At 39.3% G+C, this 14,441-nt stretch overlaps 2 protein-coding genes across 5 annotated transcripts; one reads left to right on the top strand and one right to left on the bottom strand.

The window, feature by feature from the left end:
• Positions 1–702: 702 nt before the first annotated feature.
• Positions 703–11,317, top strand: fxr1 (fragile X mental retardation, autosomal homolog 1). 4 transcript variants are annotated; one of them, XM_026345904.1, is made up of 18 exons: positions 703–820; positions 2,513–2,565; positions 2,653–2,746; positions 2,830–2,901; positions 3,165–3,313; positions 3,564–3,657; positions 3,819–3,935; positions 4,124–4,294; positions 4,523–4,601; positions 4,858–4,967; positions 5,127–5,213; positions 6,682–6,907; positions 7,028–7,121; positions 7,303–7,424; positions 8,044–8,250; positions 8,539–8,616; positions 9,208–9,290; positions 9,480–11,317. In XM_026345904.1, exons 1-18 carry the CDS (start codon positions 752–754, stop codon positions 9,660–9,662), a joined length of 2,088 nt encoding a protein of 695 aa, XP_026201689.1. In that variant the 5' UTR covers positions 703–751; the 3' UTR covers positions 9,663–11,317. The 4 variants fall into 4 exon arrangements, with proteins under 4 accessions (XP_026201689.1, XP_026201688.1, XP_026201687.1 ...); XM_026345903.1 differs by having other exon boundaries at positions 5,121–5,213; XM_026345902.1 differs by having other exon boundaries at positions 5,118–5,213.
• Positions 11,318–11,728: 411 nt separating this feature from the next.
• Positions 11,729–13,583, bottom strand: dnajc19 (DnaJ (Hsp40) homolog, subfamily C, member 19). The gene is made up of 6 exons (XM_026345906.1): positions 13,480–13,583; positions 13,101–13,152; positions 12,665–12,738; positions 12,457–12,536; positions 12,248–12,318; positions 11,729–11,923 (listed from the first exon to the last, which is right to left on the bottom strand). Exons 1-6 carry the CDS (start codon positions 13,480–13,482, stop codon positions 11,847–11,849), a joined length of 357 nt encoding a protein of 118 aa, XP_026201691.1. The 5' UTR covers positions 13,483–13,583; the 3' UTR covers positions 11,729–11,846.
• Between the last annotated feature and the right edge of the window lie 858 nt (positions 13,584–14,441).

Raw genomic sequence — 14,441 nt, 5'->3', positions numbered from 1 at the left:
ACTGTAAAATCAGGCAAAGCAGCAAGAACTCAAAGTTGAAACAAGAACTTTATTTTCTTTTATGCTATTTAGGTGCAGCACAGTCAAGTACTAAGTACAGTTTAATAAGCTCGTACTGGAGTATTTCCAGTTTTCGTTTTACTCCACTGGGCTCATTTGACAGCTTTAGTTACTGGGTACTTTGCAGATGCAGTTTTATCATACAAAATATAACTTAGTAATGCATGTTGCTGAATTATTATAGATTAACTACCTTGCAGAAAAAAAAAGATTAGTATTAGCTCCACTTTTTTCACCTGCAGAAGTTTACACATGAATGCATCAATAACTGCAATCTTATCATATTCTGCATATTAACTACTAATAATTTATAGCTTACATGTGGAAACTTTCAATGTGGTCATGTACCTTGTTTGTAGTTTTCAGTCCAATGTGAAATTAGTTCACAGTACATATTGTTTACTTGACGACTTAATGTCTGAAACTCTCCCCAGTTTTGGAATCTGTTAATTATATTTATAGGGAACACATTTAACACATGTGAACTAGACTTGTTTCACTCATCGTTTGTTTACAGTATATTTGTCAGATGGATCCTGCTGTGCAGTACTTGTACACTGGTACTTATTGCAGAGTACCTGCACTTTTCCTTCAGGCCTGACTTTGATCACAGTTTGTTTACGGACAGGTTCAGTTGGTTCTTGTGCACCGAGCTGGAGCAGCTGCCTCAAGCAGCACCTGTCGTCCCAACATGCTTTGCGTGTCCAATATGGAAGAACTGGCGGTGGAGGTCCGTGGCTCCAACGGGGCTTATTACAAGGTAAATACGGCCTTATCAACTCACACTCAAACACAATAAGCTGTCATACGATACAGTATGTCAGGCTCATCGACCACGGAAACGTGGTCCGACTTTTTCCGAACCCTCGAGCTGCTTGTCATTAGCCTGCATTAGCAATGCTAGCTAAAATTAGCATGCTCAGCTAGCATCGCTCGCCAGTCTTCGCCTACTGACTCTTTTTAGCGACATTTCTTTACACTCAGAGGGGAATAAACATAATAATGTCTCTGATAAATAGTATACACAATCGATAAATGCTGTTATTGATGTTGCTTGACGTGTGGTAGCAGCTTAACCGAGCTAAAAGTTAGCTAACTTGCTAGTTGCTTAACTGTTGACGTCGTAAGATGAAGCTAAAGTAAGTTGTGCTAAGACACTGAAAAGTGTAGCTTATTGATATTTGGGATGTTTAACTAATCTCGTGTAGTTTACTAAGGTTTATTAAGTATTAGTTGTGTAGGAGACACCGTGACTGAGTCGTCTGTCGCTGTCTATTATTTGATACTTCATCATGCTCAAGCTATTTTCTGTATATGTGAGCCAGCTGTTCCTTGTCAATCCTGACCAGCTGGCATGTCAGGGGAGGGTCACTGATACCACAGACTTAAAAGCTATTTCTGGACCTGCTTCTGCCTAAACTAATAGTAACAGTCTCCTTTCATCTCCTCTGCTGTTCATTCCTTGATTTCCTTTTACTCAGATTTTCTCTGATTCTCTGATAAATCCACACATTGGCACATTGTGTACCCGGTTGTCACTTGCCCGGGGCGATCTCTTGAAATATAGGGCTGTTTAAGTCTGTGGTTTTGATAAAGAGTTAGCTTTTTTTTTTAAAAATGGCATTAAAATGCCAAAACTAACAATGTTTTTCCTGTAATTCTCAACACACCCCTACTCTATCAGTAGCACCAAATACACTGGCTCCTTGTGAAGACTTAAATCTTGATAATTGGGTCATAGATACATTTTCTAAAGCAGTTAATCCCTGTAGTTTTGAGCAAATGTTACTGGTAGGAGTACTGTTAATACTGCGTTATTTTCAGCTTTGCATTCATACACATGTTGTGTTCTAGTGAGTGGCATTAAGTTATGCATGGGAACTTTAAATGAACTACAGTGCTCAAGCTCATGGTAATGGTTTAGAAACAAACTAAAACTACACTACTGCACAAGTTGTGTCAGAAACCAGCACAATGAAGGAAACACACTGAATCTGTTTTAATCCCTCTTACACAAACACCATATTATGAAGGGGAGAGCATACCAGATGTTAGATTCACAGCAGTACCAAACTTTTACTTTTAATTAACAGTGTTTACTAGTGGTTTATGAACATGCTGTCAAGGAAACATGTAATTCATATTCTAGTTTTTAACTTTACTGATTGGTTCAGTTGCACATGACTTATATGAACATCCACGTAACCCAGGAAAATGTCTGCGTCCCTTAGAAATGCACAGATCTAACCAAGCATTGAGATATTAATACTGACACTCTCTTTCAAAGTTGAAATTATGTCTTTCACAAAGCAAAGAGCCTTGTTGAAGAATCAGCTCATTCGGTATCTTTTCTGTTCACTACAGTCTCTGTAAATCGAGTAGATGCTACATTAATATATATTTCTGTTCAATCATGTTCATTTCTGTGAACCAACCTCTGTCTGTTTCTCAGGGCTTTGTCAAAGATATCCACGATGACTCTCTCACCATTGCCTTTGAGAACAAGTGAGTCTCTCTTTATGCTGTACTTTCATAAAACATGTCATAATTTTAAGATTTTAGCAAGGTAACAAATCTTCATGTTGCTTTCAGTTGGCAGCCAGAACGCCAGGTGCCCTTCAGTGATGTCAGGTTGCCACCACCCTCTGATGCCAAGAAGGAGATTATAGAGGGCGAGGATGTGGAGGTGAGGCGGACATGCATGTTGTTTTTTTTTCCTTTTTGTCTTTGTCTGTGTCTTACTGTGTTTTTGATTTAATCCCTTGTCAGATTTTCTCCAGAGCCAATGAACAGGAACCTTGTGGTTGGTGGTTGGCAAAAGTCCGCATGACAAAGGGAGATGTGAGTATTTTTTTTAATACTATGCTCTCATTATTTACATGAACATAAATATGAACAGTACTGCATTCATACTGATATTCTTTTTAAGCAATAGTAACTGTCATTAAAGTTAACTGAATAGCAAACTGTGATGCTGTTTTTGTTGTATTATTAAAGTGCTAGCTGAAAACCTATTTTACATTATTGTTATATAATAAATATTCACATGTCTTATTTTTAGTGTGTGTAGTTTTTATTTTTTGACGCTGAATCTGTCTTTTCAGTTCTTTGTCATTGAGTATGCAGCCTGTGATGCCACCTACAATGAGATTGTGACCTTTGAGCGCCTGCGTCCTGTCAACACCAACAAGGCTATCACCAAGAACTCCTTTCACAAGTGCACTGTCCCTGTTCCTCAGGATCTACAAGAAGCGTACGTACTGCTCATTTACATCAACCACAGTAGTGATGGATAAATAATAAATTTGTGTGCTTGTTAATCAATGGTAGCAGTGTAAACACTTAAAAACTGTATTATAGCTGTAACATTGACTTTGTGAACTTTGCATTTCTCTTTGAATTTCTCAGATCCCAATTCCCTGTCAGCTGTTTGTCAAATGTAAACCATCTATTTACACTGATGATTAGGTTGTTTGAAGTACTAAATTACTCCTGTGTCACAGGTGCCAGAATGAAAACGCCCATAAAGAATTTAAGAAAGCTGTGGGAGCCTATCACATCTCATACTGCCCTGAGACCAGCCAACTAGTGATTTTGGTAACTAATTGACTCTAATTGCTTGGTAACATTTGGACTTGTATAATATGTTAGATATGTTAGTCTCAGTATGTTTTTATAGTAAATAAATAACATTAATTTCTTTCTGCAGCTCAGAATGTGTTAATTTTTATTTCATCTGTGTGTTCCTGTGTGTTCAGTCAACCAACGAAACAACAGTGAAACGTGTGTCTTTGCTAAGTGACATGCACCTGCGCAGCCTCAGGACCAAGCTGCTGCTGATGTCACGCAACCAGGAGGCCACAAAACACCTTGAGGTAAGTTTCTGAGCCAGATTGTCAGAAGAATTCAGACATAGCTGTAAGCAGATATATGGATATTGTAAGTGTTTGTAAATGTACATTATTTGTAAAAGCAGTTAGAACATATATTATATAACCAAGAACTAACTACTAAGTACAACATAGAATGGAGTACAAATCTGTCTTTGTTGTGTTTTTGTTAGAGCTCCAGGCAGCTGGTGTCCTCCTTCCAGGAGGAGTTTGTGGTGAGACCAGATTTGATGGGCCTGGCCATCGGCAGCCATGGCAGCAACATCCAACAAGCTCGGAAAGTTCCAGGTGTCACTGCCATTGAGTTGGATGAGGAGACTGGCACTTTCAGGATTTATGGAGAGGTAGGAACTTTTGTTTTGTTTGCACATTTTGAGAAATACACTGCAGACATACAGCGTTTGACATATTTCAGTATGTTTTGAAACAAGTAGGAGTGAATGCAAATTCTATTTCAGTGCATTAATTTGTTGATAATTAACTATATTTGAAAGCCAACTGCACTAATTGTATCTGCATGCTGTGGCCAATGCATGTATTTTATATGAACATAAGTCTGTGTTGTCTTACAGACAGAAGAAGCTGTGAAGAAGGCCAGGAACTACCTGGAGTTTCTGGAGGATTCCTTTCAGGTGCCAAGGAACCTTGTTGGTATGTAGACCCAGCTTGGAAATCCCCAGAGCTTCTGTTTTAACTGGGGGAATTCCAGGGCAGCTTTAAATGAGATGCTTTACATGTTACGAGTTATACCAGATGACAGGCAGTAGTGCGTGTGTGTGTGTGTGTGTGCGTGCGATAGACAGTAGTTATCTAATATTACTTCACATGCCAATACTGTGAAATGAAACTACTCACTTGTCATTTACACTGTGACTTGTTACCTCGTCCTCTTTTCTCCGCTCTCTAGGTAAAGTAATCGGTAAGAATGGTAAGGTCATCCAGGAGATTGTGGACAAATCTGGTGTTGTGAGGGTCAGGATAGAAGGAGACAATGACACCAAGCAACCCCGACAGGAAGTAAGCCTGCTACTTCAACACGTGTACTGCTTCTGACAAAGCTGGTTGTTGAGTACTGATAATTGTGGCCAGTTTTGTATCTTTATAAAGGCCATGTTTGTTTTCTTCCCTCTTCAGTCCCATACTAACATTTGTGTTTTTTATGTTTTGTTGACACAGGGAATGGTCCCCTTCACCTTTGTCGGTACTAAGGAGAGCATTGGCAATGTTCAGGTCTTGTTGGAGTACCATATCTCTTACCTCAATGTAAGAATACCCCTATTTGTGGGTTTGTTTTGCTGCATTGGATAACTGGGCTTGCTTTTGATGCATGTTTGTCTATGTTGTTGCCAACCTTTGCTTTCACTCGATGTGACAGCTTCAGTTTCCAGCCATTTCAGGCTGTCTTTCAATGCCTAACCAGTGTTTCATTCATTTGGCAGCATGAAATGCAGCTTGTTGTAAAATCATGCAAACATAAAACCTAACTTTTAATACCTGGCTCTCAATATGTCTGCAGTTTCATAAGCTTTGCCTGATTAACAGCAGCACTGCTTTGCAGATGCTCAAATAGAGTTATATGTAAAACCAATTAGCAACAATACATGGGTGATGATGACTATGAATAAGTGATAAGAAAAAACACATTAGGATAGCTCATGGATGCTTTTATACAATAGATTAAGCGATTTTCAAGACTAGCTGTACAATAGTATTTCATAATGGAGACAGCTGCTTGAACATTTTATACACTTATAATAATATAAGAATATATAAAATTAAAGAGCAGAGGCTACATGTTTTATGGGTGGATACATCTTTGCCGTTATCTCATTGCTAAATTAAACATGAGGTAAACAGCAACAGAACCTATGTGACTGAGCTTATGAGAGGTCACATAGTAGGTTTTATGGTAAATTAATCAAAACGGTTCAGTTTTAAGCCTCTTTTTCATGTGCTTTAGTTACTAGGTTACAGTCGGTTTTCTCAAGTAAGCAGGAAGTATATTTTTTGCAAGCATGTAGGGGACTAAAGAACCTTGATTTTCACAGGTAGATTTTTCCTGGAGAACACTGACTTCTGTGCTGACCAGGGTTCAATTTGAAAATGCAGTCAGTGTCAGCACAAAAATACACAATGGAACTGAAGTTTGCTCTAATTACCTGAAAGCTTTCAGTATTGACCGGCTGGACATTTACAGTATTTTACAAAAAGCTATAGTACATAATTTCCTTCTTTCCTTATTTATTACGGATTTTTTTTTCAGTCTATAGTATTAATTGTGCATGTCACAAAAAATATCAAAATTGATCTTTATAATCAATTCCCTTTTCTATGGTTTGTATACATTTTGCACTGCATGTGTGTTTGTTTGTCCTGTGCTGTTTGCATGTTCTGTGGTGCGTGCACTCTGTGTGTAGGACATGGTGGAGCTTCTTGCAGAGGGCCAGCAGCTAGAAGAAGAGCTGAGGCAGATTGTGGATTATACACAGGGAACCAACCTAGCAAGATTCAGAATAAGCAGCACAAGGCACACAGGAAGTGTTGTAGATGTGTGTATGATAATAATGATGCATGTGTATCCAGTGATGACCCTTAAGAACAAATACTACAAATACTTACAGAGAGATTTGCTTAATTTTCAGAAACACTCATTGTTCATGTCTTACTTCTTCTTTACACTAATTTTCTATCTCGATTTTTACGGGTACCCCTGTGTTTGCTTACCGTCCAGGAGATTGAGCAGCTTCGTCTGGAACGGATGCAGATTGATGAACAGTTACGTCAGATCACCCAGGGCCACCGACCAACTGACAGGGAGAGAGGAGACAGAGGGGAGAGAGGGGGAGGGTATAATGCAGACAGCAGTGCCAACGCCTCTTCATCCACTTTACATGGCAGTCGCTCTTACAACGGTCGAGGGCGTGGACGCAGAGGCCACAGCTACAGCACTGGATATGGTAGGTGCCTTTTAAGATCAAAAGTTATGTGTACAAATAAACCAAATAGAAATAAATCATTGCATGAATTAAAACGTCTGGACAGTATGACGTCTTCTAATACGTCTTGGTTGATTTCAGGCACCAACTCCGAGCACTCCAACGCCTCTGAGACTGATTCAGAGCGCAGGGATGAGCTCAGTGACTGGTCCCTGGCTGGAGAAGACCAGGACAGGTGAATTTATTTTCGAATATAATCCAAAGATGTGCAAAATATTTCACCTGTAGTTGATGGAAGTGTGTTATCTCCACAATGTCTGCTGTAATTTGAATAAATAGTGAATGTTTTTCACTGTTGTACTGTTTTTATTTCCAAATGTTTAGTGTGAGATTTTGAATGATTTACTGACTTGCAGAGAGAGGGAGAGAGGCACACGACCACAGCGAGACGGCCGTAGGAGGCCAGGGCCAGGCAGAGGCCGAGGAGGGCCTGGAGGGCGCGGAAGAGGAGGGAGAGGAGGATATGGCAACAGCTCTGGTAAAAATTTTCTCTCTCTCTCTCTAATCCACGCTGACTCTGATCTGCATTGGCGGTCTCTGTCATCAGTGTCTTCAATCAGCAGGACAAAGAGAAAGTGGCTGAATATTCTGTCTTCCCCAAGCTGACTGACAGCAGAACTTTATTGGTCAAACATGGGTTTCATGTTTGCTTAACAGAAAGAAATCAGGGATGTTTTTATTCCTGATTTTATAAATTTCCCTGCCTGTCTGCTGTAGATGGCCGGGAGAGTGAAACCAGAAAGCTCACAGTGACACTGGGCGTCAGATCAGTCATTACTGATGCTGGTACAGCATTTAAACAGATTCAAACAGCTACAGGGGAAAAATAGACTTGAGGCGCAAAAAACTATGGAGGTTCCAGGAGTTAAGCACGATTGACAAAAGTTTCACAGTCACTTTGTAATGATACATTTAACCGAATGTACTTCGATCTCTTCTATGAGATGTGCATGTGACAAACAAAAAAAAGCATCTGAAATGCTTTCAGTGTGAATTTTGAGGCTCTAAAGAAACAGAAACAACTTTGGTCTTGTAAAAGTCTTGTTGTTGACTCTAGGTAAAACCTATTTTCTGTGAACTTTATGTAACTGTTGCAGGACTTCGGGACCATGAGGACAACCACTCTTATGGAACCTTGGAGACAAACACAGAGACAGACCAGACTGCAGACACAGATGCTAGCGAGTCCAACTTACCTGCAAACCGCCGCCGAAGATCTCGACGACGCAGAACAGACGAAGAAGCCACGCTGATGGATGGCATGAGCGAGTCAGACAATGCCTCAATGAGTGAAAATGGAATAGGTAGGGAAGTTACATGATTTGGAGAGATCGTTTTACAGTTCTCTGTGCATACAGTGCATTTTTTTATATCCAGTAGTGAAAGGATAGCCGTGTATTCAACACAATATCTTGGTAAAAAGGTTTGTCATAGCATATTTTCCAAAATCCCTATTTTTTTGCGCTAACTGCTGTCAGACAATGCATCATTTTCCATGTCAAGTGTGAAAGAAGTCAACGAAAAGCAGGTTTCTGGTTTAAAGGTAATCTAAGCTCCAAATACTTCTCTTTGTGATGACCAAACAACTCTAGATGACTCTGAAGCTAAACCTCAGCGCCGTAACCGTAGTCGGCGTCGCCGTGTCCGTTTGCCTCAAGAGAGGCAGCCAGGTAACCATGGCAACTACCAGCTTCCCTTCACCTGAACAGAGCTCCTAACAGCTTGGCTAAGAGGTTGTGCACCAGGACTCGTGTTTGTTTGTGTGGGACCAGAAACATACTAAACAACTTGCACCTTCTCAATTTTCTAGTAACTGATTGTTCAGTGTGGCTGGTTGATGGACAGACACCTTTTGAAATATGCAGTTAATGATACTATAAATACTATATTAATAACATAAAACAACATGTATAGGCACAATACTTCTTCACTAATAACTTGGCTGCATCTCGATTTTGTATTGTCAGGTTGAAATTCACAGCAATGTCTGTAATGTGTCCTATAGTAACACATTTTTATAATGTTGAGACTAAGATGACAGTCAGGGGGAGTTTGCTCTGTCTCCCAGTTCTTGACAGCCATGCTTGCTGTTCACAGTGATTGCTCAGTTGTAAACTGGTGTGACAATTCCTCACAGCCACCATTGTCTGTCCAGTTCCAGATGTGCAGTCAAAATCAAGTTTTGGACATCTGTGACGGATTTGATCAAAGTTCCACAACACTGATAAGATTGTTTTTTATTTGTTGCCCTATCTGTACAGTGACCGTGGCTGACTACATATCCAGGGCTGACTCTCAGAGCAGACAGATGACCATCGAGGACACCCAGAAAAACAAGGATGTGGTTAGTACTGTACTTAGAATAAAAACCATGTGACTGTTCCTGATGCTTCACCTATTTAACCTGTATTCAGTAGGTTTGTTTTTTTCTTGTACATGCAAATACTGCCTTCTCGTGTTTTTTTTAATTTTTTTATTACTTAATGGTGAACTTGTGAAAAAATGCAGTATTTGTTTATCCCACATTTCTCAGGGCCAGGTAGAGGCCATCGCTGAGGACAGCCCGCAGACTGTCCCGGCAACCACTAATGGTTCTAACGGTAACGCTGCCGACACAGCCGGCGACAGTGCTACCACAGATCCCACTGAGAGGCCCGCCAAAGTCTCCTACCAGGAAGATTCTAGTCCGCAACCTGTTGTTAATGGACTCTCTTAGTCATATCGCAGTGAAGGAAATGGTTTCAAATATTCAAATTACTTTGGCTGCACTAGATTGAATCTCCCAGTCTCTAGAGCAGCCTTAACACTGAAACATTGAAAAACAATGTGCACTGTTTTTTACTTTACAAATATTTGAAACCAGCTCCACTGTGCAAGCTTAGAGGTCTGAACATCAACCTGCCCTTTACACAATTCTGTCCAACTATCCATTTTACACCTTTTTTTTTTTTTTTTTTTACAATAGTCATAAATGTATGAGCTTGCCAAAGATAGTCAAACACACACAGACATCTGTACTCAGCTGCACTTTTCAGTCCACTCTTTATTGAGAGCTTAAGATAAGGTTGGACTGAATGCAGTATTTTTAAAATGCAGAAAGGGATTCCACTCAAACTCATACTGTGGTATAAATGCAGCACTTCTTTTTTATTAGTAAAAATAATACCACAGCAAGGTTTTAGAGGATTAAAGCCTGTCTTTTATCAGGTGGACTGAGAAAGATGCTTCCACAGTTTTTTCAGGATATGGTTTGTCACTTAAATGTTCTGCATGAGCAGTACCACAGTGCAGATTTTGTTGGGAACCCAAGTATATTTGACATACATGTGATCAGCTGTTGTGCCTTGAGAGTAGAATCAACATGTTTTTGCCTGGCTCTGCACACCATCTGAAAACATTTCACCTTTTTCTGTGTTACCTGGTTGCCGTCATCTATCAGGACCCTTAAGGCACCGTAGGCAGGTGGAGGCAAACACTGAAAGAGCGTGAAATGATTTCAAGGCATATCTTTTTAAAATCAGGTGTGTCTATTCTTAATGTTTGTGGCAAAATGAGTCGTTATCCTTTTACACACATATAAATAAATAAATATCTGTTGAGGAGTTTGACATTAGCTGCTTTCTCTTTTTCGATATGCAACCACTTCAGTTATAGAAAAAATGTTATTACAGCGTGTCTGGAAAAGAAACAATAGAAGAGTTGTTTTCTTTGCACTGAAACATAACCAATTTCTCTTTTTAAAATCTGATTGTAGTTGAGTCTGAAAAAAGGCCTGTTACTGTTTAGTACTGGACAGAGATGTAGCCGTCAGTGCTGGGTTTCCTGGAAACATCTCATTGCTAAATACTGAGCAAATTTAATAAATGTGAAAAGAGGGATAGTTATTCTTTTCCCTCCCAGAAATCCAGTTAAACCGGCAGAGAGTCAAAGCAACCTTGCAGCATCTTGGAGTTTAATATTCCCTTTTAAAATGCTGAATACACTGAGATGTTTCTGGAAAACCAAGCTCAAGTGACGATGATGTCATTTTTATGGTTCTTCCACAGACCGACTGGCTGGAAACTGGTCACGACTGTTCCATTTAGGAAGGAGATTTATTTGGTTTATTTATTTTAAAAATGTACAGTATTTAAAAAAAAATGAGAGGCTCTTCTTTTTCTTGACACTAAAATATGCGTTATTAGGGTTTCTTTTGCAGAAAGTTTGGACTACTGAGAGTTGTGACATCCCAAGTGTTTTTGTTGGGTCAACTACAGTATGTGTTTTTTTTTTTTTTTTTTTTTTAAGGATCGTTCTGGTTGATGTGCAATATGTTTTGTATGCAGGTAGTTCTTAAATAAACTTGATCTTCCATTTAGATCTAAAACTCTACTGTGCTTGGCTGTCATATGAATAATAAAAGGAGTCTGGGAGTCCAAACATTTCCTTTGTTAGATGAGAATCCTCAAGGTTTAGTATTTTTATTTAGTATTTTTAACAGTGGCTGTATTTATTGTATGTCTACTGTATATAGTAGTTTTTAGAGTTTGTGATGTTCATCATTTCCACTAGATTCAGATTGTCTAAATGCAAGGGAAAGACAGGAAATGATGTATATGAAGTTAAGTGTTCCACTAATATAACAATACTAAGTCCTTTTGTTCACTGTAGTTATTATTTCTGTTCATAATGACCAAAAAAAATATCACAACGTCTTACTTCTAGTGACTGAGTCCTTAACCCGTTTAAAAATGCTAAATTTCTCACTACCTTATGTAAACATGCTGAAAAGTGAACAAACAATAACAGTTTATACAGTGGTTTTATTTGAGAACAGTCAGTTAGAAAAATCTGGTAATTGCTCAAGTCAGTACAGTCAGTGCAACAGTACGATTAAGAGCAGTGTGTTTTATCAGTATCATCAGTTCTGTTTTTTCATCTGGCCATCCATCAGATCCTTTGCTTCATTTATCTTTGCTGCTATGTAGGGAGACCCACCTGTATGACACACACAGACATTTAAGGATTTACTCATCTGTTACAAGCAAAGTATCACTTGGGATAAAGCAGAAGACTGTGGTACACTTCAGATGCAATGTTAACATTAAAACACAAATGATTAAGTGATTGGTTTATGAACAGAAAAATTATCTGCAACTATTTTGATAGCTGTGTCAGTAATTTGTTAGGCAAACATAAAAATCATTCCATACATTCTCTAGTTAAAACTTCCTACATGGGACAATTTTATGTGTTTCTTTGTCATATGTTGGATTCCATCAGTGAACTACAAACCAAAAATACATAGAAACTTTCACTTACCTCTATCTGGATGGTTCAGGATCATCAGTTTTCTATGGGCTTCTCTGATTTTATTCTTATTGGCGGTGGGACTGAAGAGACAACAGTGAATTATTACTGTAATGATTAGTAGACATGGTAATGTTTAATTGCAGCACAGAACCTAACTGATTATATGTTTAATACACTTGGAGGCCCTGAACTAGGTGGTAAAAAGAGTGTAGACATACCTGACACCTAAAACAAGAGCAGCTTCTCTCTTTGTCATCTTTGGTTCAAATCCACCTCTATAATATCCTCCTCCAAACGCCTGCAACAACACATTTTACAGCTCTCTATAATAGCTCTACTGACCAGTCCTTTCACATAAACATGTTTAACAAAATGAAAAGCTGCGATCAGGAGGTATCCAAAACGTGTCTATGTTTTCTTTCTTACCGTCTTGGGGAAGCTCTGGAGGGCCTGTTTCACCTGAGGCTCCATCTGCTTCATGGCCTGCATGGCATAGCGACCTGGGGGACGAAGAACAGGCAATGAATCAAGTTTTAGTGATATTGGGTTGATCCCCCTAAAATCAGCTGATGCAAACAACAATAAATTTTAATATTTGGGCTTGGAAGAAGCAAACTTGACCTAGTATAAGAAAACCACTGTAAAGTAAATGTACAATACTCAAATAATTTAACTATTTAGTGTGTTATGTTGATAAAGTTACACAAAACTGTTTCACCTGTTTTCATTCCTAATAAAACACTCTTACTCAGACTCCACACAATGTAAAAGCATGATATTCAACCGTGCACTAGTGGTTTTGCCAAAATGCAAAGCAGAACAATACAGGCAGCGAAACACGATGATAAAGAGGAGTTTTTACCTGCAAATCCAGCTGCTGCCAGAGCCAGTCCCACTGCCACCATGGAACCAGCCTGCAGGGAAACGTGAGAGTAAAATGTCAAGCTACAGTATTTGGTAATTGGCACAACGCGAAGTCTAACTTTACCAATTACACACGAACGCCGGCTACACTCATTTCAAACCACCACTTGCTGACGTTTTATCACGATAACGTTGATTAGTTGCTAACTTAAAGTGTTAAAATAAACCTTGATAAGGTTTGGTCACATTGTGTTGTTGTTAGCTAAGCTAATGTTAGCTTAGCCATTTTGAATGAAAATGATCGACTTTATGGTAAAACCCTGAGCATGCAGCCGTTTCCAGGTCCCTCCAGTCAGTAAATAAAAAACCAAAAGTACCATGTCTCTGTGTTAGGGTCCGTTTCTGCTGAAGGTTAAGACCATAACTTTTGACCTCCCATGTTTTCCTCGATCAGATCAGGGTTCATGTGTTTATACCGGAAATCGCGGTAAACTGTCGTAAACTGCGTTGACAAAAATTTGCCTCAAGTAAGGAAGGAAACATTTGTTAGTCTATGACGTTATTTCTTTACATTTTAGAAATTTAGGCACGCCGAAGTATTTATTAATATTTACAATTTGCTGCAAAGCATTAAATGGACTGATGGTTATCAGTAAATAGGTTTGATACCGAAGAAAAGTCAAAAACGTGATGATTGTAAGGCAAGTTCTGGTGCGCCTTTCCCTCTATAACCTCACAGAGTTTATGAGACGCCGCAGACACATCGAAACACTAATATCATCAGAAATTATATGTGTGTCGTGTCTAAGTGTGTGAATCTGAACTGCGGGACTATCATAACTAACTTCCTATTTTTAACACTCGAATTCACCACTCTTTATTTTAACATAAGATCTTTTATCATATCGTGAAACCTTTAGAATATAGCCTAACGTTTCGTTAATGAAAACCGCTCTATAATAACCTCACCCCCGCTGTTTGATGTTGTTTTCGTTCATTTAATTAATGAAGAGGTAGCTAATGGGCCCACCCGTGTTGCCAGATCGATAGGAAAGAAGTAATAAAAACCACAAGTTTGAGATTCTTACACACACTGAACCCATCTTTATAAATAAATTGCTGTGCTGCAGCATCGAGTCGACTTTAACATGCAGACCAGTCCCACTCCTCTTTAGCTGCCTCACCTGGATCCTCACCTGTCCACTCACCTGGATCCTCACCTGGCTCCTCACCTGGATCCTCACCTGTCTCCTCACCTGGCTCCTCACCTGTCTCCTCACCTGGATCCTCACCTGTCCACTCACCTGTCCACTCACCTGGATCCTCACCTGGCTCCTCA

The sequence above is a fragment of the Anabas testudineus genome, chromosome 4, assembly GCF_900324465.2.
Source record: "Anabas testudineus chromosome 4, fAnaTes1.2, whole genome shotgun sequence".
NCBI classification, from domain to species: Eukaryota; Metazoa; Chordata; class Actinopteri; order Anabantiformes; family Anabantidae; genus Anabas; species Anabas testudineus.
The sequence above is the reverse complement of the archived record's forward strand: the minus strand, read 5'-3'. Positions and strand labels throughout refer to the sequence as shown.

Coding starts and splice junctions, on each gene's coding strand:
- fxr1 (XM_026345902.1), top strand. CDS start 752: ATGCTTTGCGTGTCCAATATGGAAGAACTGGCGGTGGAGGTCCGTGGC. Junction 2,566..2,652: donor ACCATTGCCTTTGAGAACAA/GTGAGTCTCTCT, acceptor TGTTGCTTTCAG/TTGGCAGCCAGAACGCCAGG. Junction 3,936..4,123: donor AGGCCACAAAACACCTTGAG/GTAAGTTTCTGA, acceptor TGTTTTTGTTAG/AGCTCCAGGCAGCTGGTGTC.
- dnajc19 (XM_026345906.1), bottom strand. Junction 12,739..13,100: donor GGCAGCAGCTGGATTTGCAG/GTAAAAACTCCT, acceptor TTCGTCCCCCAG/GTCGCTATGCCATGCAGGCC. Junction 12,319..12,456: donor GCTCTTGTTTTAGGTGTCAG/GTATGTCTACAC, acceptor TTGTCTCTTCAG/TCCCACCGCCAATAAGAATA.